General features: G+C 39.3%; 1 protein-coding gene across 2 annotated transcripts; it reads right to left on the bottom strand.

The window, feature by feature from the left end:
• Positions 1-411: 411 nt before the first annotated feature.
• il6r (interleukin 6 receptor) lies at positions 412-26,790 on the bottom strand. 2 transcript variants are annotated; one of them, XM_062992778.1, is made up of 11 exons: positions 26,751-26,790; positions 26,560-26,649; positions 18,276-18,941; positions 16,382-16,505; positions 13,156-13,328; positions 8,389-8,543; positions 8,053-8,212; positions 5,799-5,839; positions 4,556-4,616; positions 4,351-4,453; positions 412-3,322 (listed from the first exon to the last, which is right to left on the bottom strand). In XM_062992778.1, exons 2-11 carry the CDS (start codon positions 26,645-26,647, stop codon positions 3,127-3,129), a joined length of 1,767 nt encoding a protein of 588 aa, XP_062848848.1. In that variant the 5' UTR covers positions 26,648-26,649; positions 26,751-26,790; the 3' UTR covers positions 412-3,126. The 2 variants fall into 2 exon arrangements, with proteins under 2 accessions (XP_062848848.1, XP_062848849.1); XM_062992779.1 differs by lacking the exon at positions 26,751-26,790 and adding an exon at positions 3,916-4,008 and having other exon boundaries at positions 3,237-3,322; positions 26,560-26,702.
• Positions 26,791-27,025: the final 235 nt, after the last annotated feature.

A 27,025-nucleotide genomic window follows, 5' to 3' on the forward strand; every position in this document is an offset into this window, starting at 1 on the left:
TATGACACCTTATGGTGTGTGTGCGTGTGTGCCGTGACTGAAAAAAGGTTGAGAAACACTCTCTTAGAGCAACACATGCTGCCTTCAAGACATCATCTTTTCCAGGTACGTCAATGCATTTTTCAACAAGACAATGCAAAACCACATGCTGCACACATTATAAAGGCATGCACTCCTGACTTGGCTTTGCTACAAACGATTAAATTCAGTGAGCTGCCCCCCAACTTGAAACCTTTTCCCATAAACCTATTAATGTTGTTTTTTTCTTTTCATTGTTGCCTATATGTATCATTATATGACTAGTAGTTCTACAGCTTTTTAACTTGATTTAAACAAAACACACAGTATTTGACATTCAGTGCTTAAGTATGCTCACACTGAAAAGATATCCATATTTGTATAGGAAACACATTTTACAAGTACCACAAAATAAGTCATTTTTATTTCAAATGATTGGGCTATATAAAAATATAATGACTCTTTTTAATATAAATTGTGAACAAATCCCCCCCTGGATAAAAGTTTGCTTAACAAGAACTGCATATATACATAAATCAGTAGGTGGATTTAAAATATACAACATGAGCCAAATATACAATCAGTATCAAAGCTGACCGAGAGGTCGCCCGGGTGGCGCAGCGGTAAAACTCTCTGGCCCACTACCTCAAAGATCCGGGGTTTAAATCTCAGCAGTGCTATCAGTGAGTCAGGTGCCTACACAGACATGTTTGACAATGTCTGAGAATGTGTTATGGCTAAAACAGCCTAGCCATGGGAGGTGCACTTGTCAGTGCGTTCTCAGTGCTGGTGCCAGGCCTGAATAAAAGTAAAGAAAGTTTTGTCAATAAGGGCATCTGGCATAAAAACTGTGCCAGAATGATCCACTGTGGTAAAACCTAAATATGGCAGAGAAAGAGAGAAAAAAGAGAGAGATAAACTGACAGCTTGGTATATTGAATATCTCAAATGTATCAGATTTATCTATAGTAATGCTTCATACGCTGATCAGCCTTAACATTAAAACCACCTCCTTGTTTCTACACTCTGTCCATTTTATCAGCTCCACTTACCATATAGAAGCACTTTGTAGTTGTACAATTACTGACTGTAGTCCATCTGTTTCTCTACATACTTTTTTAGCCTGCTTTCACCCTGTTTTTCAATGGTCAGGACCCCCACAGGACCACCACAGAGCAGGTATTGTTTAGGTGGTGGATCATTCTCAGCACTGCAGCGACACTGACATGGTGGTGGTGTGTTAGTGTGTGTTGTTCTGGTATGGGTGGATCAGACACAGCAGCACTGCTGGAGTTTTTAAATACCGTGTCCACTCACTGTCCACTCTATTAGACACTCCTACCTAGTTGGTCCACCTTGTAGATGTAAAGTCAGACACGATCGCTCATCTATTGCTGCTGTTTGAGTTGGTCATCTTCTAGACCTTCATCAGTGGTCACAGGACGCTGCCCACAGGGTGCTGTTGGCTGGATATATTTTTGGTTGGTGGACTATTCTTAGTCCAGCACTGACAGTGAGGTGTTTAAAAACTCCATCAGCATTGCTGTGTCTGATCCAGCACAACACACACTAACACACAACCACCATGTCAGGAGAATGACCCAAGAGTTGACAGAAGACAGAATTCCTCCCAAGAGTTGCCAATCATGTTTGTGTAGAAGTGTGACTGGCCGATAGCACTGCTGAGATTTAAATCCTGAGATTTGAATAGACCGCAGCTCTACCCAAGTGCCTGCTTTTTACATATTTTTTACATACTGTATATTTTACATACATTTATATTACACATATTACGTCTGCGGTAAGGTGGCACTAATGTGGCTAGTTTGTTTCCATTAGCCTTAGAGCTACACAAAGCAAATCGATAAGTACGTCAACTCAAATATTAGGGACTGCATGTGCATGCTCAGTGTTCAGCCAGCAAGCTTTTGCTAAACTGCAAGTGTGCAAATGTGCCCTGTTGTGGTCCCAGTTGGGCAGATTTTTTTCTCCCCTGATCTAGTTGTATCCAATTACCCTGACTGTGTTATGCTGCACCTGTACCGATACAACCGTCCACTGCTGACTGAGGAGCTTCACAACTGACACATCCCCCTCCGACACGTGTACAGTACCGACTGCCTCTTTTCACCTGCACGAGGCGAGTTCATATGCGAATCAGCTTTGTGCATGAAGAGCCACACCCTGATCAGCATTATTCCCCAACTCTGCGCAGGCGCCATCAATCAGCCAGCAGAGGACGTAATTGCACCAGTTATGAGGAACCCTGGTCCGGTAATCCCACCTTCTAAACCAGTGCTCCCCAACCTATTTTGCACCACGGACCTGTTTCATATCAGATAAAATTTCACAGACTGGCGGGGCGGGAGGATTTAAAATAGAATAAACTATACTGCACACAAATGAGCTTTTTTCACTGCAACAAGACGCTGCTTCCACCTGGGGGTGATATGAGATGATAAACAGCCATGTGGAAATGGAAAGCAGTGTTTTCATTGCTGATGTGACGATCTCTAATTATTTATTCTTTCTGTGTGGCCCGGTAATAAATGACCCAGGGCCCGGTGGTTGGGGACCACTGCTTTAAACAACAGCCAATCATTGTTCATGTAGCCGCCCAGCCGGATGGCAGAGAGTTTGCCAGATTTTTAAAAAGTACATTTAGACATTCAGACATTCCAATTCCACTGCATCATAATCCTTGGCCTTATGCACGTTATCCACAGGCTAGCGCATGGCCTTTGCAATACAAGAAAAGCCTTCAGGTACTTCTTTTTACCAGTCAGCGGCACATTCCTACACAGAGCCGTAATGCATGGAGGAACACGCTTGACTGAATTGTCCTTCTATTACTTGTGTTGGCCTTCCTCAGACTACCAAATGTAATGTAAAGCACCCAGTTAAAAGGTGACACAGGGTAAGATTAATGAGTGTTTCTTAACAATGATCTGTTCATGCAGACCCTGGGTTTAATCTCTACCTCTTATTGCTTCGGGCACTGCTGAAATTTTTGAAGCTTTTGTTTAATCATTTCAGTACAGTATGAATGTCCTTGCCTGTGAACATTGTAACATAAATTAGGCATCAGCTGACAAGCTCAAGTTACACTCAAGCATCTGACGTGTCCAGTATATAGGAGGAAAAAAAGTAATCCACGTTATGTAGGTAGATGGCCTCCCCTTGTTTTTCCTCCTCAGATGGTAAGTTGTGCTGGCTTTGGGCCACCAGGAGCGGAGGAGTAGAAGTTGTAGAGGGTGAGGGAACACTTTTTTTCGTCATTTTGGGTATGAACTGCACTTTTTGTCTGAAAACAGATCAGCACATAAAAAAAACAGAAAAGTTAAAGCATATCAGTATAAACTGCATTTGTGTTTTTGATTTATTTGACTTTTTTTCTTTTTTTTTTTACCCCTTTTTTCTCCCAATTTAGTGTAGTCAATCTGCTGCTGGGGACCCCTAGTGGTGCCCAAGAAAGAGGGTGACTTGACTGACACACACTCCCTCCGATGTGTGTGCAGTCCACTGATCCCTTCTTATACACCCACACCTCGGTGGATTTGCGCATGAGGCCGGCTTCATGCAAGGAGAGCCACGCCTGACCTCTACGCTCCTCCACCACTGTTCAGGCTCCCTTGGCAAGCAGCCAATTTTGTCTGCTGTAGGCATTAGCCAATTCTGGGAGTTTAGGATCTCGGCGCTGGTGTGCTAGCGACTTATCACGCTGTGCCACCTGAGCGCCCCTTACTTTTTACTTTTAATCTTTTGGGTTTTTTTTGTATGAGCCTTTAAACCCTGAATTAAGTCTTTTAAACCAAAAAAGTAATGTACATCAGACGATAACTAGTACGTTTTTTGTCTAAGAAAATAATAAAACACCCTTATTATTACTACGCCTACCAGTCAAAGCATCCAAGATGTCCAAGATGTTAAAGTCTGAAGGAGCTAAAAACACTACTCAGGTAACTGCAATTGGAAAACTCCCAACCAATTCTGTGGACGCAGAAGGGGATATGTCAAAATAGGGATGAGGATTCCAGTCTCGTACCGTCACATAATGTTTTAGGTTTACATTCAACCATTAAGGTAGGCTGTGCTTTGTATTGTAGCTTTCATTTATTCTATTTATGAGTCATTTAATGACTACCATGAAATGTGAATTTAGTAGAGCGCTATTAATCATTATGGATGTTTAAGTGTAGACTGATAAGTGGTCTTGACTATAGCCCTACTAGTTAATGTAAAAACAAATAAGGTGGATATGAAGCTAATGGCTGAAAACAAGTTTATGCATGACAAAACACCATTGACTGAACATTAAAAGAAATAATGTACCTGATGGAATATACAGAGAGCATGATGATGGTGATGAGAAGACAGAGTCCCACCACCCATAACATATATATTATACCAAAACCGCCAGCTTCAGGTCTAATTACTGTTACACCAGGCAGAGAGAAAGAAAGGATGGTTAAAATATGAATTAAATTACATTTGCTTTCATAAGGTCAAGAATCCATGATCTCTTCCACATACTTACCACCACCAGGATTTACTTCCAATTCACCAGACCCATCTTCATAAAGGTTCCAAAAGGGTTCCTATGGCAATATGCAAAGAAGAGAGATCAGAACTCACAGGAGATAGGACAGTGGATGGACAAGGTGTCTTAAACAACCAAATTTGATTTAATAATTTAAGTTAGGTCTTTGCCTAGGCTTCTCCTAAACTTTAGCCAGTATATGTTTACTTGCCTTGTTGTTTTGTATTTTGATTAAATATTCTGTTGTATTATCCAATTTTAACTCAGCTTCCTTGGATTTCCTTGGAATTAGCTGCTCAAGTAAAACACCCTAGCACACCAGAGCTGACATTTTGAACTTGTCGGTTCGAATCTCAGCTTGGCCATCCGGCTGGGCTGGGTGGCTACATGAACAACGATTGGCTGCTGTTCATACAGGGTGGGGAGCCGAAAAGGGACCTCATAACTGATGCAAATACGACCTCTGCTTGCTGATTGATGGTGCCTGCACAGGGTCGAGGAATAATGCGTTGATCAGGGTGTAGCTCTCTGTACACAAAGCTGATCCGCATATGAACTCGTCTCGTGCAGGTGAAAAGATGCAGTTGGCTAGTGGAGATCAGCCTCAGTAGAGAGAAAGCGTAATGCAATCGGGTAATTGGATATTACCTGATTGGGAGGAAAACTGGGAAAAATGCAAAAATAAATAAACAAATAAAGAGTGGAATTTCGCCCTTTCTCAAAAGAGCAAGTGTTCTACACTATCGCAACCATGGTTAAATCTTGGTATGTTCTAACCATGAAGTTCTGTATTTGCTTTTCTTAGGTAAGATTTATTTTTTTTTTTTTTCAGGATTTTAACATCATGTTTTTACACACTTTTCTGACACAACAGGTAGTTACTCTACACAAGATTCATGAGTTCAGGTCTTTAATGTCAAACACGGTCACGGACAATTTTGTATCTCAAATTCACCTAACTTGCATGTCTGTGGACTGTGGGAGGAAACCGACGCAGACACGGGGAAAAAATGCAAACTCCACACAGAAAGAACAAGAAAGAGCCATCCTGCTCTTTCTGCAGTATTAAGTTCCAGTGTTCATTAAACATAAATGCAAAAGATTTGATAATCATTTAGGTAGATCATTTGTTGCTAATGTCAGACAAACAATTTATGACCATGGTTTTGTAACTTTTGGACATACAGTGTAAATTATTCCTAGCATTAAATCAGTTCAACACATAAGAGGCTTAACTTACCAGACTGGTATAGACGTCAATGGCCATGGTGGGTTTAGGAGCTAGAAAGACAAACATATACATGTTTATGTTTTTTGATTCTTTGTTAAACTAGGCCACCCATCCACATAGTCCGGACATCCCACCCTCGCAGAAACGTGTCTGCAGCAGGCACTGCCAATTATGCCCTCTAGATGGCGCACAGCCGACCGGTGGCAACGTCGAGTTTCAAACCAAAAAGTTTAGAATCTCGGCACTGGTGTGCTAGTGGAATATCCCGCTGTGACACCTGGGCGCTTAAGATGACATATTTTTAACTGCAAGTCATTTTCTTTTACTTCAGAGAGTGGATTTTGCCCTTCTGTCCAGAAAACTAGATGGACGTCTGCTATATGACTTCATTATGTCTACGTAGCACGACCAGTGGGTGAGAGGTTAGGGCTGAGGGGGTGAGTAATGTCACCATGACAAAATGCTTTCAAAGCATACAACTTGTGTTTTGTTTTTCATTTTCAGTTAATTTTCATCAACTGCTTTTTCCTATTTCGGGTCAGATTTCACTGGGAAACACTGGACAGGAAAACCTTGGACAGAGCACCAATCTGTGTAAAGGCCCGACTGGCTGATTTAACAGCGGAAATCAGAACCCTTCTAAGGATCTAAGCTGTGATGGCTAGCGTAATAGACCACTGCGCTGCCTGAGTGATACTGGTACTATGTTAACAAACCCAAACACAGCTAGTGTTTTAACAAGACAAATGACGAATACCTCCAAAGTCATATTTACATGTACATTTACATTTTCGGCATTTAGCAGATGCTTTTATCCAAAGCGACTTACAATTATGACTAAACACAGTTGGAGCAGTTGAGGGTTAAGGGCCTTGCTCAGGGGTCCAACAGTGGCAACTTGGCAGTGGTGGGGCTTGAACCGGCAATCTTCTGATTACTAATCCAGTACCTTAACCACTGAGCTATCAGTGCTATATTACTCATTTCTTTCAACATTTTTTATTTTCACCGGGCGGCACGGTGGCTAAGTGGGTAGTACTGTCGCCTCACAGCAAGAAGGTCCTGGGTTCGATCCCCAGGTGGGGCGGTCTGGGTCCTTTCTGTGTGGAGTTTGCATGTTCTCTCCATGTCTGCGTGGGTTTCCTCCGGGAGCTCCGGTTTCCTCCCACAGTCCAAAAACATGCAAGTGAGGTTAATTGGAGATACTAAATTGTCCATGACTGTGTTCGATATAACCTTGTGAACTGAAGAACCTTGTGTGAAGATAAACTATCGTTTCCTGTCATGAATGTAACCAAAAATGTAAAACATGACGTTAAAATACAAACAAACATTATTTTCACCACCATTTATAATCAAATGATTAAATATAAATAAATGAAGGTACTAGAGCATTAATTGGAAGGTTGCTGGAAAAAGCTGCCACTATTGAGCCCCTGAGCAACCCCTTATAACTGATTGTTTGCATTGTATTTAGTCCCAATTGTAAGTCGCCTTGGATAAAGGCGTCTGCTACATGCATGTGAAAGTAAGGATCGTTTCCATAAATTTGAAAATGTGGGACGTACAGAGAAGGATCAAAGCAATGCAAGAATGCATACATGAAGTATGGTGACTGTAGTAAGCAAACCCAAACCCTGAACATTTTAGAAATTAGAAATCCTGTCTGAATACATTTCTTAGTTCTCAAAAAGAAGACATGTCCAGAAAAAAGAGGACTTATTGGCATTCTATCTAAAGAGAACTGTCTAGATTCTGTGTACTATTTCAACTCAAAAAAACAAACAAACAAAAAAAAAAAAACTTCTGGCCACCAGTAGGTTCACTCATAAATGCAGTTCAAATAATAGATGAGTATTTAATAACATTAAATCTTACATTTTAAGGTGCATTTTAAATAACTTGATTTTTCACAGTGAGCCCTTTAGCAGTATAGGGGTGTGTTGATGGGCACTTAAAAACAGACCCCCACATGTTGTTCTTTATATTATGCCAAAATTAGAAGGTAAGCAACCTGCTAGAAATTCGTCCCACTTGGCTCAATTTTAGTGTTAAACAAGGGGAAATTTAAGAAACATAACCATAACGGTATGCCATGGCTTTGACTAAAATCGAACACTTTGCCAATGTGGTGATAAATGTATCATGGTAATGTGGACTGGGTCTCAGTAAAAAATGAGCTTGCTTTATGTTTGTGTGTATGCCTACTGGGTGCATATTAAGGTTTGTGTGTGTGTGTGTGTGTGTGTGTGTGTGTGTTTACCTGTCCATGTGTGTCCATACACTGGACTGCTCCAGTCACTCCACATACCATCAAACTCATCTTTAGCGTGAAGCTGAATCTCATACTGAGTGTTGGGCAGAGCATCCGAAATCAACCACAAGTGCTTGAGACTGTCTGTGCTTATGTATACTAGCTGATACTACACACACACACACACACACACACACACACACACACACACACACACACTTGAATATACAGGTAAAACAGTAAGCACTTAATACAATATAGGGTTAAAATGATAGCCCTTAGCCCTCAACTGTTTTGTCCAAAGTGAGTTTAAGGGCATTCCTTAAGGGCCCACACACTCCGTACCTCTAAGGCCTGCACAGGACGATATCTTAGCTGGAAGTGGAGAATGTAGAAGTGATTCTGCTTCCAAGTGGATGGGTAAGTCCAGGTAACACAAAGAGTGTGAGGTTCTCCCTCAACTGGTTTCACTAACACCTGAGCCGGAGGGTCTGGCTTAACTAATTAAGAGAGAAAAAAGATAGTTTATTTTTATTCTAGCATTTTCTCCTTCTCTTTTCTCTTTTTTGAGCCCAACACTTAATGTTTCCCAGACTGTCACACACACAGTTGTTACAAAATTAGCATTGTCATGCACCTTTTGGAGGGGTGGTCCTAATGTTTTGGTTTAATCACTGTATGTTGGATGTTTTCCAAATCACACACAGTTGTACATATATTACATATAATATATACAGCCACACACTGTATAACCTTCTGCCATTTGGGAGGAGATACAGGGGCATACGTGCCAGGACCAGTATTTTTCCCCCACCTCAATTACTTTACTGAACACCACACTACACCGTTAATACCACCCAGAGGTGGAAAGAGTACTAAAATATTGTACTCAAGTAAAAGTACTATTACTTTGATGATTTTTTACTTAAGTACAAGTAAAATTACTAGTCTAAAAATCTATTCAAGTAAAAAGTAACTCATTTAAAGTGTACTCAGAGTAAACGTTACTTCGTTACTTTTTTAACAGAAGGAGGGACATCATTTTCCAACAGAAGTTGATAGATTGATACAGCAGACTACACACAGCTCACCAGCCATGCAGCATATTAGCAGTTCATGTGTGGATTTAGCCACTCTACACACGTAACAGACTGCAACTGCTGTTATCAATTTAATACAGCATTATTTCTGTTTATCCTCAATAAATCGCTGTATTTTATAGCTTGTTGGACTTGACGCTAACTAACTTGGTTCAGGCCAGTAGTGCCTACTAGGGTTGCCAACTTTCAGAACTGGAAATAAAGAAACACCCTGGGCTGGCGGGTTGGTGTGGGGGTGGGGGTTGGTTTGTCGGGTGTTTAGCTGAGCGGGAGCGGGGTGGGGGTTAGGCGGTTAGGGTTGCACTTATAAAAAATATAACGGGTCTTACACCATCATAGGAACATTATCAAAATCAAAAACAAACCAGCAGAATCTCACAATCACATTTATGCTGTCCATTTACTTCAAATGAATGAACATAAAAAATCACAATATTTGATAATGCTTTGCTATCATTGCAAAATGAAAGCGTACCGTAAACAGAACCGCGACCCAGATCAATCACACAGCAGCAGCAGAAAATCATAACCACTTATCTGCTTACCTGATCTACAGGGGTTGGACAAAATAACTGAAACACCTGGTTTTAGACCACAATAATTTATTAGTATGGTGTAGGGCCTCCTTTTGCGGCCAATACAGCGTCAATTCGTCTTGGAAATGACATATACAAGTCCTGCACAGTGGTCAGAGGGATTTTAAGCCATTCTTCTTGCAGGATAGTGGCCAGGTCACTACGTGATGCTGGTGGAGGAAAACGTTTCCTGACTCGCTTCTCCAAAACACCCCAAAGTGGCTCAATAATATTTAGATCTGGTGACTGTGCAGGCCATGGGAGATGTTCAACTTCACTTTCATGTTCATCAAACCAATCTTTCACCAGTCTTGCTGTGTGTATTGGTGCATTGTCATCCTGATACACGGCACCGCCATTGGATGCACATGGTCCTCCAGAATGGTTCGGTAGTCCTTGGCAGTGACGCGCCCATCTAGCACAAGTATTGGGCCAAGGGAATGCCATGATATGACAGCCCAAACCATCACTGATCCACCCCCATGCTTCACTCTGGGCATGCAACAGTCTGGGTGGTACGCTTCTTTGGGGCTTCTCCACACCGTAACTCTCCCGGATGTGGGGAAAACAGTAAAGGTGGACTCATCAGAGAACAATACATGTTTCACATTGTCCACAGCCCAAGATTTGCGCTCCTTGCACCATTGAAACCGACGTTTGGCATTGGCACGAGTGACCAAAGGTTTGGCTATAGCAGCCCGGCCGTGTATATTGACCCTGTGGAGCTCCCGACGGACAGTTCTGGTGGAAACAGGAGAGTTGAGGTGCACATTTAATTCTGCCGTGATTTGGGCAGCCGTGGTTTTATGTTTTTTGGATACAATCCGGGTTAGCACCCGAACATCCCTTTCAGACAGCTTCCTCTTGCGTCCACAGTTAATCCTGTTGGATGTGGTTTGTCCTTCTTGGTGGTATGCTGACATTACCCTGGATACCGTGGCTCTTGATACATCACAAAGACTTGCTGTCTTGGTCACAGATGCGCCAACAAGACGTGCACCAACAATTTGTCCTCTTTTGAACTCTGGTATGTCACCCATAATGTTGTGTGCATTGCAATATTTTGAGCAAAACTGTGCTCTTACCCTGCTAATTGAACCTTCACACTCTGCTCTTACTGGTGCAATGTGCAATTAATGAAGATTGGCCACCAGACTGGTCCAATTTAGCCATGAAACCTCCCACACTAAAATGACAAAATTCAGTTATTTTGTCCACTTTATATAAGACCATCTTGTATGTTTCCAGAATATATGAATTCATACCCAACTGTTTTATCCACCTAACTAATGAAAACCATTGTAGATCATTTATTCTCTCGGCTTTCCTGGTAAAAAGCTTAAATTGGTGAAGAAATGAAGAATGAAGAAAAAGATTGAAATTGAATCTGAATTCGGAAGCTTGATTGGTTTATACATCTGAATCTCTTCACCAAATGAACCGATTCATGGAGTTGTTTATGCCGGATCAAACAGCCTAACAGTTGAGCCACCACTGCTCTACATGTTTGCACAGGTTTAATGTCGGGTTTTTTATTGTTTTCTTTTTTTTTTTTTTTTCCAGTAACGGATGTTATTTAAAATGTAGCGAATTACAATTCTTACTACAAAACATACTTAAGTAAAAGTAAAATTACAGGTTGTAAAATCTACTTTAAAAAGTACAAGTACACAAAAAAAACTACTCAATTACAGTAACGCGAGTAAATGTAATTCATTACTTTCCACCTATAAATAGATAAATATGTTTCTAGAATCAGGTCTAGAAAGACAGAAAGTGGAAGTATATTTTTACTCTAAAATAAATATATTTAAAGTTTTTTTATAATATATTTTTAATGTACTCCAAGTGCACTTGGAATACTGATTGTGCAGTTGTGAAGTGTGCTTTAATTTCACTTTAAGTGTATGTGAAAGTTAAATACATGGAGTTAAATACACATGCAGTAGTATACTTAAGGTAAATTAACTACTTAAAATAGTTCCAATTTATACAATTAAAGTTAATCTTTTGTATTATTTTTGTACAATTCCAGTATAATTAGCACTCTAAGTGTATTGATCATTAGTGTGACAATAATACACTTTAGTGCACTGTAGCCTACTGAAGATTAGTTTACTTAAGTATACTTCTTTTCACTATGGAAGTAACTTTATAAAAAAATACACTAAATTAAACCTTTGTATAATGTATTAAAAGTGTGCTTTAAGTGAATTACTACAGCAGTTGTTTAACATACTTTGCAATAATATACTAAACATGTATTTGAAAACAAGTATATGAGAAGTATATTAAATTAAATGTAACTTAATTTAACTAAAAGTATACTTTATGGTAAAGTTTTTATTAACAGTATACTTTTTGATAACTTTTGAAAAGTATGATAAAAGTTTACTTGCTCGAAGTATGACATTAATATATTTTTAACATGTCTGAAATAAGTACAGACATTTGCTAATTTATTTATAGTATACTTAGACCAATCTTAGTATATTTTAAGTACATTTAAGTACACTTTTTTTCACTAGGGTGAGGAAGGTCGAATTAATTTCCACTAAGCGACTGCACCCTCTGCTGTCTGATGACATCCCAATTTGTCTGTTATTAAATGTACCTATTAAGGGTCTGCTGTACATGTGAAAATCATATATTTATAAACTTTACATTTTACTGACATGTTATGCTGTGTTGTTTACTTCTGCAGACATTGTTCATGAGGGATTCCCTGGTTGTATTTCAAACTACATCCTATGTGCTACATAGTGTGTAATTATACCACTTGAAGTGCAATAATAAGACGTACTATTTAGTACAGTACTGTGCGCAGTGAGTCTTTGTTCACACCCACCACTAAGCCAAAATCACTGACAGATTTTCCAGACATCAATCTTTTTTTCTTTCTCCCAATTTTCAGCGCTTTCAATTTTTACCCTATTGCGTTATGCTTCCTCTTGACTGATGCTAACCCCCGCTCCTGATTGAGGAGAGCGCACTGACACACGCCACCCTCCAACACGTGTGCAGTAGCCGACTGCATCTTTTCACCTGCACAAGACGAGTTCTAATGCCAATCAGCCTTGTGTACAGAGAGCCACACCCTGATCAGGATTATTTCTCTATACTGTGCAGACGCCATCAATCAGCCAGCAGAGGTCATAATCAGTTATGAGGTCCCTATCTGGCTCCCTCCTTGGATAAACAACAGCCAAACGTTGTTCATATAACCACCCAGCCCAGCCGGATGGCAGAGCTGCGATTCGATACAATGTATTCGAAATCCCAGCTCTAAGCGGCCCGGACTTCAATATTTACCAAATCAAAATTTGTAGTGCTGCTTTCAGTGTCACATTTTACCTATTGTTCCGTGTACACTTTGTCCACTTAACTAACATACACCCATTGCACTAAAACACACACCCATAAACACACACACTTACTGATATCTGGCGGAATGTAGGTGAAGCTAGGGCTGGTGGCATTTCCGACTGTGTTGGTTACACAGAGTTTAGCATCATAATAGTTTCTGTCACCCTCCACACAGGGTAAAGCACACCAGCAACGAGAGTGCCCGGGAGAGTATGAACAATTCACACGAGAGAACTTTTCAAATCTACAAAAAGAAAAAGAAAGAAACATATTATTACCAGGTCCAGAATTGCTGTGATTATTTCATACTTACTGTGAAGCAGCAAACAAAAGGAAATTTTTCTCAGTGTGCTTGCATTATCAATACTGCCCAAATTTAACATTCCAATTCAGTGGGGTTGAAGGCTCCGGCAGGCCACACCACACCAAAGTCACCAAACAATATTCGTATTAACCTAGCTTTGTGAACAGTCATGCTGGAACATTCCCTAAACTGGAACATTCCCTAAACTGGGGCATTCCCTAAACTGGGGCATTCCCTAAACTGTCACCTCAAAGTTGAAAAAATAGAGTTGATTTTATGATCTTTTATTTCATTTATTTTATTAGGATTTTTACACACCTTTGGTTACATTCATGACAGGACAGGTAGTTACTGATTACACAAGATTAACCAGTTCTACTCTTTTTTTCTATTTTGTTTATGCATTTTCTCCCAATTTAGCGTAGTTAATTTGTCTTCCGCTGCTGGGGGATCCCTGATTGCAGTTGAGAAGGGTATATTGCTGCTCACGCCTTCTCCGACCCACATAGTACGAACATCCCACCCTAGCAGAAACATGTCTGCTGAGTTTCAAACAGAGGAGTTCAGAATGATGTGCTAGCGGAATATCCCGCTGCACCACCTGGTCTCCCCATCAATTCTAGTCTTTAATGTCAAACACACCCTAGTGAAAAAAAAGTGTACTTAAATGTACATACTAAGATTGGTCTAAGTATACTATTAATAAACTAGCAAATGTCTGTACTTATTTCAAACATGTTAAAAATATATTAATGTCATACTTTGAGCAAGTAAACTTTTATCATACTTTTCAAAAGTTATCAAAAAAGTATACTTTTAATAAAAACATTACCATGAAGTATACTTTTAGTTAAATTTAAGTTTCATTACATTTAATATACTTCTCATATACTTGTTTTCATAATAGATGTTTGCTTTAATTTCACTTTAAGTGTATGTGAAACATGGAGTTAAATACACATGCAATAGTATACTTAAGGTAAATTAACTACTTAAAATAGTTCCAATTTACACTTAATACGATTAAAGTTAATATTTTGTATTATTTTTGTACAATTCCAGTATAATTAGCACTCTTTAAGTGTATTGATCATTAGTGTGACAATGATAGACTTTAGTAGCCTACTGTAGCCTACTGAAGATTAGTTTACTTAAGTATACTTATATTCACTATGGAAGTAACTTTATGAAAAAATACACTGAATTAAACCTTTGTATAATGTATTAAAAGTGTGCTTTAAGTGAATTACTACAGCAGTTGTTTAACATACTTTGCAAAAATATACTAAACATGTATTTGAAAACAAGTATATGAGAAGTATATTAAATTAAATGAAACTTAAATTTAACTAAAAGTATACTTCAGGTAATGTATTTATTAAAAGTATACTTTTTGATAACTTGTGAAAAGTATGATAAAAGTTTACTTGCTCAAAGTATGACATTAATATATTTTTAACATGTTTGAAATAAGTACAGACATTTGCTAGTTTATTTATAGTATACTTAGACCAATCTTAGTATATTTTAAGTACATTTAAGTACACTTTTTTTCACTAGGGCAGACTTGGGGAGAACATGCAAACTCCACACAAAAAGGACCCGGACTGAGCTGCTCAGGTGGCGCAGCGGTAAAAAGAAACGCGCTGCAACCAGGGCTGGATTCTGAGAACGTGGTATCGAATCCAACCTTGCTTTACCGGTTCGAAGCTGAGTGGCTATATGAGCAACGATTGGCCGGTTGCTCATATGGGGGGTGGGACAAAGAACCGGATGTGGGTCTCTCTCTGTCAGAATGCGATTGCGTTCTCTGCCGGCTGATTGGAGGCGCTTACACAGAGATGGGAGAGGGTGCCCTTAGGGTGTGTCTCTCCGCATGCAACGCTAGGTGGCGCCAAACTCGTCAATGTGTGGGTGGCAAAAATGCATCTGGCTGCTGCTCGTGTTTCGGAGGGGATACGGGTTAGCTTCAATCACCTCCGTCGGGGCAGGGTTCGGTATAGACAGAGAGGAAGCATGATGCTAATTGAACAATTGGATGCGCTAAAAGGGGAGAAAAAGGGGTAAAAAAAAAAAAAAAAAAAAAAAAACTAAAAAAAAAAAAAAAAAGGACCCGGACTGCTCCATTTGGGAATCGAAAACTAAAAATATCTAACCTAATAATTAGTAGGGATATCCACATACTTTTGTTAACATACGGTAGGTAGCACCTAGGCGAAGGTACATCTAATGGCCAGAGCAGAATTTGATAATCCAAGCAGAAATGGGGAAAACATCTTCCCCTTGGTGCTCGAGTGGCGCAGTGATAAATTCCAATAGCCCACTATCGTTGGTATCCAGGGTTCGAATCTCAGAGTTGCTACTGGCTGGTCGAACATCTACATAAAAACGTGATTAGCTATGTCAAAGGGGTGGGAATTGGTGTAAAGGATTGGTGTCCTGACTGGGGTGTGTTACTGCAAAGCACCCAGATTTTGACAAGGATGAACTGATCTGAAAACATGAAATGATGATCTCAGTCAAGGTTCAGTGAGGGTCATGTTTTCGGTTGGGTTTTGGTTTCGGGACTTTATCTGCTTACATTTTACCACTTTCTGCATTGTATAATTTTAGATATGACTCTTTGGTGACCTGTGATGGTTGCACGCCACCCCTGCTGGCTGAGTACATGCCTAGTCTCCTTACACCTCTACATGTAGATAGGACCATGCTACATTTTCAGTATTGTTACACTGCTCAAATGATGGAGATGATTCCCATTCGGCCTTTGCTCCCACAGCCACGCTCGATTGTATTGGTTTAGCACCAGACCAGAACGTTGGCACTACTAAGACTCGAACCGATAACAGTGTACAAATTCACAGAGCAGACAATTGGTTTATGAGGAAGGAGAGGCAGGAAGACACTTGGAGTTGGAACATTCCTCAGGACTGGTGCAGGATAACATAACTTAAGTTTCTGAAACACACACACATATACACAGAGTTACTTACCCTTTCCTGAGAAGCAGGTAACACTGAGGGCGTGGGATTATGGGCTGTCGGGATATCCACTCACAGCGGATTTTGCTAGTGTGGGATTTCTTGTGGCATGACAAGGTAGGTCTCTCAGGAGAAACTGGGAGAAATATAATAATATAAGTGTTTTTCTTATGTTGACATGCATTATTTATATTGATTTTATATGTATTACTGGTACACTCCATGGCCAGAGGTATGTAAACACACTTGTATTGAATGAATTTGGCCACACAAAGTCAAAGAATAGGAGTCAATATAAAAAGGATCAATCCCTGGTGGCAGCAGTGACAAGTGAGTTCTAAATTGCCACTGGTTTTTATCTCGGCAAAAGAAGTGAGTATGACTAAGCAGTCAAAAGCAAACCTAAAACCCTCACGCATAACACCAATTGTCTGCTGGAGTGGTCTTTTTTTAAAGCGACCCACATTTTGTCTATGATTTTTATGCAACCCAGGCAACACAATGCTCTTCTCTGCTATGCTCTGTACAATCTGGTCCCACTGTGGTTTACAAGATGCCTCCACAAGGGGGCGTTTGCGTACAAATTTAATTATTATTATTTTTCTTTGTGACCAATTTTTTAGAGCAAGAAAAACCCTGGTCTAAAGTACACCAAAAATGGACTCTTAGGAAATGAGAACACATTCTTTCGAGTGATGATTCATGATTCCAATTGGCATGACTTCATCTGATTGACCAGTTTGGGTTTGGAAGATGCCAGGGGAACACTACTTGCCCAAATACACATGGCTTCAGCAAGGTAAATGCTACATGTGGCTTGATTGAATCCCTGAGGTTGTTCCAAAATCTAGTGAAAAGCCCTCCCACAGGATAAAAAGGCCATAACATTAAAACCACCTCCTAGTTTCTACACTCACTGTCCATTTTATCATCTCCACTTAACATATTTACAATTACATTTACATTTTACATTATTTAGCAGACGCTTTTATCCAAAGCGACTTACACAATGAGCAGAACACGATGAGCAATTGAGGGTTAAGGGCCTTGCTCAGGGACCCAACAGTGGCAACTTGGTGGTGGCAGGGCTTATAAAAGCACTTTGTAGTTCTACAATTACTGACTGTAGTCCATCTGTTTCTCTGCATGCTTTGTTAGCCCCCTTTCACCCTGTTCTTCAATGGTCAGGACCCCCACAGGGCCACCACAGAGCAGGTATTATTTAGGTGGTGGATCATTCTCAGCACTGCAGTGACACTAACATGGTGGTGGTGTGTTAGTGTGTTAGTGTGTGTTGTGCTGGTATGAGTGGATCAGACACAGCAGCGCTGCTGCAGTTTGTAATACCGTGTCCCCTCACTGTTCACTCTATTAGACACTCCTGCCTAGTTGGTCCACCTTGAAGATGTAAAGTCAGAGACGATCGCTCATCTATTGCTGCTGTTGGTCATCTTCTAGACCTTCATCAGTGATCACAGGACGCTACCCACAGGGCGCTGGTGGCTGGATATATTTTTGCTTGGTGGACTATTCTCAGTCCAGCAGTGACAGTGAGGTGTTTACAAACTCCAATGTGCTGTGTCTGATCCACTCATACCAGCAAAACACACACTAACACACCACCACCATGTCAGTGTCACTGCAGTGCTGAGAATGATCCACCACCCAAATAATACCTGCTCTGTAGTGGTCCTGGAGTCCTGACCATTGAAGAACAGCATGAAAGGGCTAACAAAGCATGCAGAGAAATAGATGGACTACAGTCAGTAATTGTAGAACTACAAAGTACTCCTATATGGTAAGTGGAGCTGATAAAATGGACAATGAGTGTAGAAACAAGGAGGTGGTTTTAATGTTATGGCTGATCGGTGTATGTCAGTGTGTTTGTGTGTGTATGTACACTTACCGCCTACACTAATTTTAACTGATGAAACTAGCCTGTCACCCCTATAGCAGCTGTAGTTCCCTGAGTCGACCATTCGGAGGGCAGGGAGTCTGAGAACCCCACCTTTTTCCATGCCCTCTCGAACGAGCTGATCATTTTTGGTCCAGCGTGCTCGCCTTCTAATGGACCTTGTCACCCTAAGTCCTTCTTCCGTGTCTTCATAGTCATAATCTTCATATTTTGTGCTGGTGCTAGTCTCCGAGGTAATGCCCCTGTTCGTAGTCGTGCTAAAAGCCTTTTCATGTCTTGATACTCTACTACTTCTGTTGTGCTGGATGGTTTGAGTGTTCCCCAACAAAACATGTCCAGTCCTTATATTCCCATTCGGTGTGATGGTAGGTGGGTTAGCAGTGTTAACATTCACCCTCTTGTTTTGAACATCTATTCCATTGGGATTCATAGTGACATGTACTGCAACAGTTTTGATTTCAGTGGGGTAACTTCCTGTGGTACCAAGATTTTTTCTACCGTTTGAAGATCTCAAGGGCTCTGTCACGGCTTCTTTTTGAGATTTCTCTTTGGTTTTTGTAGTGACAGCTAATGGAACTGCGTCCACAGTGACATCACCTCTGCAGCCCAAGATGACTTCTGAGCCCTGGGTCAAAGTCAGAACACCAGGAGGGGATTCTGTGGGAAAAAAATATTATTAATTAATATATTTCTCATGAAATGTGTTTATGAAACCACACAATTTATTACGTAGTATTGCCTCACTTTAATATCTAACATAGAGCAGCTGTGCAGTTTGTGTCAAGAGATTAGATACAGTGGTACCTTGTAACTCAACGTCCCCTTAACTCAAAATCTTTGAAACTCAACGCCCTTCGTCGAGAAATTTGTACCCTTAAACTCAACATGTTTAATTTTTTTATTTTATTTATTTATTTAATTTTCAAATGAACAATGAACAGCCGGTTAAGATGCATAAGGAAACAATAAAGAAGTAAAAGTTAAAGCGCAGGTTTTATTGTTTGTTTGTTTATTAGGATTTTAACATCATGTTTTACACTTTGGTTACATTCATGACAGGAACGGTAGTTACTCATTACACAAGATTCATCAGTTCACAAGGTTATATCAAACACAGTCATGGACAATTTAGTGTCTCCATTTCACCTCACTTGCATGTCTTTGGACTGTGGGAGGAAAACAAAGCGCCTGTGGGAAACCCACGCGGACATGGGGAGAACATGCAAACTCCACACAGAGAGGACCCGGACCAACCCACCTGGGGATCAAACCCAGGACCTTCTTGCTGTGAGGCGACAGTGCGACCCACTTAGCCACCGTCCCGCCCCAGGTTTTATTGTATTGTATTCTTTTATTAATCTGTATTAATTTGTACTGTTTTCAATTGTATTTCAGTGTTTTTATATTATATTTGTGTTGTTTTCAGTGTATAAGTGTCAAAAACAACCCCATTATTTTACATTAGCCTAAAATATATGCAGTTCCACTGGACCATGGAGCATTAACAGCTTCCATACATCCTCATGGGAAAAAATACCTTAATACTCAATGCCTTTTAAACTCAAAGCCAGTCCCAGAACCACCTGACGTTGAGTTTCAAGGTACCACTACATTTGTACGGGATGCTGTGTCTTGGAATATAAAATATTTTTATTTTTCTGGTTCGGAAATATACAAACAGCACTAACTTTTGTTGTTTTGAGGTGTAGGAAGTTTTATCATGTCATTTAACTTTTTACTAATAGTGATAATAATGGGTTAAAGCTGAACTAATTAAAGTCTTTGACAATTTTTGTCAAAAATCTGGCCAGAGTGGACAGAGGGACTGGATACGTCAAAATTGGGGGGAGACTCTAAAAACTGTTGTTTTTACATGGCAGCTCTTAAGACAATTGTGATGCTTGAAAGTCACTTGACCATTAAACCAGATTCCAGTAAATGTCTTCTGTTTTTGTGTCTAGATGAAAGAACATGTTTTTTCTGTTATATTTTCCAATTAGTTTGTTAACCGAGAGGTGACGCCCAGTTGTAGATTTGTAGACCTGGGACACACCCCATTTCAAAAACAGATGGTATTAAAATAGAGTGACCTCTATGTGATATTTTCAGCTATAAGAACATTGCGCTAATTTAGTCAAAAAAGCATTTGTATGGCTGGGCATTGATGTTGGTCAAGAAAGCCTTGATCAATTTTCCAGTTCATTCGAAAGCTGTTCAGTAGAACTGAGGTCAGGGTTCTTTGCAGGTCATTGTAGTTTCTTTAAACTAAGATTTTCTTCATGTCTTTATAGACCTTGCTTTGTGGATGGGGGCACATGCAAGGGCCTTTTATACACTCTTGTTGCAAAGCTGAAAACATATAATTTCCTTAATATAATTGACTTATTGTACCAGTTAGCAACTGTTGCAGCTAAAACGCATGAATTAAAAAATTAGAAGGGGTGCCCCCAAAATTTTGTCCATCTGATGGAGTTTTTAAACACCTCACTGTCACTGCTGGACTGAGAATAGTCCACCAACCAAAAATATGTCCAGCCAACAGCGCCCCGTGGGCAGCATCCTGTGACCACTGATGAAGATCTCAAAGATGACCAACTCAAACAGCAGCAATAGATGAGCGATCGTCTCTGACTTTACATCTACAAGGTGGACCAACTAGGTAGGAGTGTCTAATAGAGTGAACAGTGAGTGGACACGGTATTTAAAAACTTCAGCAGCGCCGCTGTGTCTGATCCACTCATACCAGCACAACACACACTAACACACCACCACCATGTCAGTGTCACTGCAGTGCTGAGAATGAACCACCACCTAAATAATACCTGCTCTGTGGTGGTCCTGATTATTGAAGAACAGGGTGAAAGCAAGTTAAAAGGGTATGTAGAGAAATAGATGGACTACAGTCAGTAATTTCAGAACTACAAAGTGCTTCTATATGGTAAGTGAAGCTGATAAAATGGACAGTGAGTGTAAAAACATGGAGGTGGTTTTAATGTTATGGCTGATCGGTGTATATATGAACATATCCGTTTTCACAACCATAGTCGAACACTGGATTGTTAAGTTTTATTTGTGTATTCGTTCTTCTCACCATGCTGATGAATATTAAAAGAATCCGAGTCTCCTCATATTTATACCCCAGTAAAAAAGGAGTTCTTAAGCACTACGGACTTAATTGTGTCATTGTGAGTGATTTATGTAGGTCAACATATTAATGTCTAGTTTTGTTTTGTGTATTTTCTATTTTTCCCATGTTGAGAAATACCACCTCATATTTATACCTCAGTAAAACAAGGGTACCAAAGCAACAGTTGAAACAGAAAAAACGTGCCTTAGATATATAGTTATTTAAAGCTAGTGTTTAACATACACCTGATTAGTTTTGTTTTAGTGTTTTCTTACTTTCATCACTGTTAAAAAAAAAATAAAAAAAAATCACTACTTCATATTTATACCTCAGTAAAGTATACATTTTTAAACATCAAGTACATCAAAAAAAAGAAAATGCTTAAATTTCATTGTTTTTATAGCCATTGTCTGATTTATTCACTGCAGTCTACTTTTATTTGTGTATTTTCTTCATTTTTACCATGCTGATCAACACCTAAAGGAGTTTGTGACACCTTAAGTTATATAATAAGCCATTATTTTGGGGTGGATATTACCATAATCAGTTCATATGTGTGTTTTCCATTTCCTGAGTTTCTGTAGTGGTCGACCAAATCACGCAACAAGGCACCACACCAATCTCAGTTCCTTTTTGTTTTAAACGTTTTACTCTTCTTCTTTTTCTGTTTACATTTTTTCTGCCACTGTTCTTGAACTTTATTGTATTAATAGCAGTCGTGTATGAAGTACCATACTTGAGTAAAAGTACAAGTATCTTACCAGAAATTTACTTTGATAAAAGTAAAAGTCACCTTTTAGAATATTACTTGAGTAAAAGTCTAAAAGTATCTGATGTTTAATGTCCTTAAGTATCAAAGGTAATCTGATAATAAATGTACTTAAGTATTAAAAGTAGAAGTAAAAGTAAATGCTGTCAGTATAAACGGAAGCGGTCAGAATTTTGAAAAATATGAAGATTGTTTTTTTAAGCCTGTAAACCACCTTAACAATTAACCTATTTTCTTCCCTCCATCTGAACATGATTTGTGCCAATTCATGATTATAATCAATTATTGACATTGTTGTTATTACTAGCCCTGTTCCAACTTTTTTAGAATGTATTGTAGCTTAAAATGCATGTATGTGTATGTTAAGAATTGAAATGAAGTTGACCAGACAAAACATGAAATATTTTGGTTCATATCAGATGAAATAAGAGTCAATGTAAATGTAAGAAACACTGCATCTATTTTATTTTTTATTTGGGTAGCACATTCAAGTCATAGATAAATCCCAATAACTTAAAACAGAAAAACAGAAAAAACTGTATTTAAATAATCTTGTTTGGGCCAGATCTACTCCCTGATTGACGTGTGTTAAACTAAAAAAATATTCGTATTCTTACTTTAAGAAAACACCATTTCAAACTTATGTCAACTTGAAGCAGCAGCTGAAAATTTCATCCATGAAAAGTTGGAAAAGTTGAAAACTAGGAAAAGCAAAGAACTAATCTTTTAAACATTATTTTCTTGTTGAGACCATTAAAGGGCTTTTCCTCAACACCATAAATCTTTCCTCTGCCGGTGTAATTTAGAACTTAGTTGAGGATATATTAGTCGGCAGGTGAGTTTTCTGTAAATGATGGACGTGTCTTCATGAGTTTTGCACTGAAGTAATTCCAAACAAATTTAGTGAAACGTTCGAATGTACATCGCTAGATATCTGAACAATGTTAATGCTAATAATAAGAAATCAAAACAAGGATGGTGCGGCTTTACTTTGTTAATCATTCTTAACTTATATCAGTGTGTTGGACTGGGAGCTTCTGAAATGCCGATATTTCAGTATCTTTGGGTGAACTTTTGTTTGCACTTGCGCATTAATGTGTTTACCCACAGATCTAACATACAAGCACAGATTCGCCAAACCTGCAAATTTGCATAAGTCAAATGTATCGGAGTAAAAGTACACAATTTCTTTAAAAAATGTAGTGAAGTAAAAGTAAAAGTTTACTCTGAAAAAATACTGAAGTACTGTAACAAAGTATTATTACTTTGTTACTATACACCACTGATTAATAGTTAGATTAATAAATGTCTAAAACAGCAAGAATTGAAATCAGAGAGTAGTTTATACTAAATTTTATAACCAATATTCAGAAATGTGTTTTATATGCAAACTTTGCTGATGTTTATTAAATAAGCACAGCTACACTTGCTTTTTTAAGGGAAAACCCCAAATGCTAATAGGGTGAAACCAGAATGTTTGAGGTCAATGAGCATGAAACTCATTGCATAAAAGTAACAAACTGTCATGAACAAAAATATCTTTTTTCTGTCAATGTACGTCTTACTGCTGCTGTTGTTATACAAACCAGAGAAAGTGAGCAATTACACTGTAATTTCTAACTACCCTGTTTTTAAGATTTTCTTTATTACTTAATAAATATTATTTTAACAACATTGAACTGGATGTCAATTTTGACTTAATTTTAAAAGGTATTAATAAAACCTTGGCACACAACTGATTTGGTATAAGTCAATTCAATTAATTTTTTCCAATTAGCTATCAGTTAAAAATGATTATAAAAGTTCTGTTACTTTTGTTATTTTATTTAGTTTTTTGTGTTTAGGCTCAGGGTGGCCTAAGTGGGTAACACTGTCCCCGCACAGCAACAAGGTCCTGGGTTCGATCCCCAGGCGGGGCGGTCCGGGTCCTTTCTGTGCGGAGTTTACATGTTCTCCCCGTGTCTGCGTGGGTTTCCTCCTGGAGCTCCGGTTTCCTCCCACAGTCCAAAAACATGCAGTCAGGTTAATTGGAGACACTGAATTGCCCTATAGGTGAATGTGTGTGTCTACCCCGCACGACCCTAATTGGACAAGCGGTTAAGTAATTGAGTGAGTGTTTAGGCTCAGTTCGAGTTTAATGATATTTAGTTCTGTCGTGAATCAACAATTTAATTACTAAAAATTCAAACATATTGTGTTAAACATTAAAATTGATGAAACCTTTATTGAAGTATCTTTAATAAATTACAATTAATTGTACACTTAGCAGGTGTTCGGGTTGGTGCAGTGGTAAATTATGCCAGCCCACTACTGCTGAGTATTGGACGGATGGTACAGACATAATTGGCTGGGGGGGTGCTGGAGCCTATCCCAGCTTTTCAATGGGCGCAAGGCACACAGTAACACCCTGGACGGGGTGCCAGTCTATCGCAGGGCAGACACACATACATACACACACACACACACACCCATTCACCTATAGGGCAATTCAGTGTCTTCAATTAACCGGACCGTCTTGTTGTGAGGCGGCGGTGCTACCCACCGAGCCACCATGCCGCCCCTTTTGGGAAGGAACATGAAATACAAATGAAAACAAAATGCAGTGATTTGTGAATTCACTTTGACCTTCATTTAAATGCAAACAAAGACACGCTGTTTAATGGAGCATAAGAAATGAACTGATGCAGAGTGGAAGTGTGAAAATCTGTATCGTGGGTTGACGAGTCGACCTTTAGACTTTGTGTTCTTTAGGCCAAAGAGTGAAAAAGTCAAATTCTATCAGATTCTTTCATGATAAACATGAATAACATATGTAAGAGCAAAACGGTGAAAAATATCTCCAGGTTTTAAAGCAACATACTGTATGATGCTTTCTAAACATTATAACGGCAGCCACATTCTGCATGTGTAATCAAAGAGTGCAGGTGCAAGACTGGCCTGCCTGCAGTCCAAACAGGTTTTCTATTGTTTGAAGCAACCAAAACCGAATAATCGAAAAATGGAGAGAATTTTACTTTTAAAACTGAACTAACTAGCAGCTTTGGTCTCACTTAAATTTGGAATACAGATTTAACAACGTATTATTATTGTTGTTTTGTACTGTTTTCTGTTTTTTATTAGTGCTGTACATGCTGCCCAGTTTCTGCAACTTGCAAGGTTTGTATGAAAATCCTTTAAAAACAGTTCAGAATTTCATGAATAAAAAATAAATGTTCAAACACACATTCCACTGTTTATTTTATCAGCTCCACTTATCATATAGAAGCACTTTGTAGTTCTACAATTACTGACTGTAGTCCATCTATTTCTCTACATACTTCTTTAACCTGCTTTCACCCTCTTCAATGGTCAGGACCCCCACAGGACCACAACAGAGCAGGTATTATTTAGGTGGTGGATCATTCTCAGCACTGCAGTGACACTGACATGGTGGTGGTGTGTTAGTGTGTGTTTTGCTGGTATGAGTGGATCAGACACAGCAGCGCTGCTGGAGGTTTTAAATACCGTGTCCACTCCCTGTCCACTCTATTAGAAACTCCTACCTAGTTGGTCCACCTTGTAGATGTAAAGTCAGAGACAATCGCTCATCTATTGCTGCTGTTTGAGTTGGTCATCATCTAGACCCTCATCAGTGGTCACAGGACGCTGCCCACGGGGCGCTGTTGGCTGGACATATTTTTGGTTGGTGGACTATTCTCAGTCCAGCAGTGACAGTGAGGTGTTTAAAAACTCCATCAGCGCTGCTGTGTCTGATCCACTCATACCAGCACAACACACTAACACACCACCACCATGTCAGTGTCACTGCAGTGCTGAAAATGATCCACCACCCAAATAATACCTGCTCTGTAGTGGTCCTGTGGGGGTCCTGACCATTGAAGAACAGCATGAAAGGGAGCCAAAAAAACATGCAGAGAAATAGATGGATTGCAGTCAGTAATTGTAGAACTACAAAGTGCTTCTATATGGTAAGTGGAGCTGATAAAATAGACAGTGAGCGTATAAACAAGAAGGTGGTTTTAATGTTATGGCTGATCGGTGTATAACAGTTCTTTAACTAACACATTAATGACCATAACACAGTAATCATTATTTTTTTATGTTTAATCCTTTAACTGTTTACATTTAGCAGTAAAATTAGACTTTTGGACAGTCAATTAAATTGAGATTGTAAATTATACAAATGTAGTAACAAATTACAGATAATTTACAAATAATTTAGTCATTATTTTTGGGCACACATAATGACAGGCCTGTTTCTAACTGTTCATAATTTTTTTTCATAATTTTGTTTTCACTCATAACCATTCTAAGCAGTATAATAATACATTTGGACTACTGTGAATGAAAAAACTTTGGTAAAAATATTATTTGCTCACCTTTTCGGGGACACATGTAATTCTTGTAATCACAGTGAACTTTGGCCGCACACAGCAGGAACAGAGTAAGTGCCGTCCAGACCCTCATGACTGAATTAATGGCAGTTAATAAAGAGACTTGCTGTAACTGTAGCCAGGAACAGGAAGACAACTAACACAAGTAACATAAAGGACAGAACATTCAGTGTCACCTCTTGTGAGTCTTCAGTTAGCCCAGCTGCTGTGTTTATAATCCAGCTATGGGTTGATCACAGTAGTTCTTAAAATGAGGTTGTGGGGAACGGCAGTTGTTTTTTTTCCAAAGCTTTTGCTCTTCCCCCTTTTACTCTCTCTCTCTCTTACTGACTCTCGTGCTTAGTGTTTGACAAATTTCGGTCTTGCGTAACTACATTTACTTATAGAGCAAGACAAATAGGCAGTGCAGGGGCAGGAAGCTGGATGGGAAGGCCGACGTGGCCCTGAAAAA

This window comes from Trichomycterus rosablanca, chromosome 3, assembly GCF_030014385.1.
Source record: "Trichomycterus rosablanca isolate fTriRos1 chromosome 3, fTriRos1.hap1, whole genome shotgun sequence".
NCBI lineage: Eukaryota > Metazoa > Chordata > Actinopteri > Siluriformes > Trichomycteridae > Trichomycterus > Trichomycterus rosablanca.

What these genes read in the sequence shown, in the direction of transcription:
- il6r (XM_062992778.1), bottom strand. Translation starts at nt 26,647, where the DNA reads ATGAGGGTCTGGACGGCACTTACTCTGTTCCTGCTGTGTGCGGCCAAA. An exon ending in CTACATTCCGCCAGATATCA is followed by an intron (nt 8,544 to 13,155) that starts GTAAGTGTGTGT and finishes TCTCTTAATTAG; the next exon opens with TTAAGCCAGACCCTCCGGCT. An exon ending in GTATGGACACACATGGACAG is followed by an intron (nt 5,840 to 8,052) that starts GTAAACACACAC and finishes TTGTCTTTCTAG; the next exon opens with CTCCTAAACCCACCATGGCC.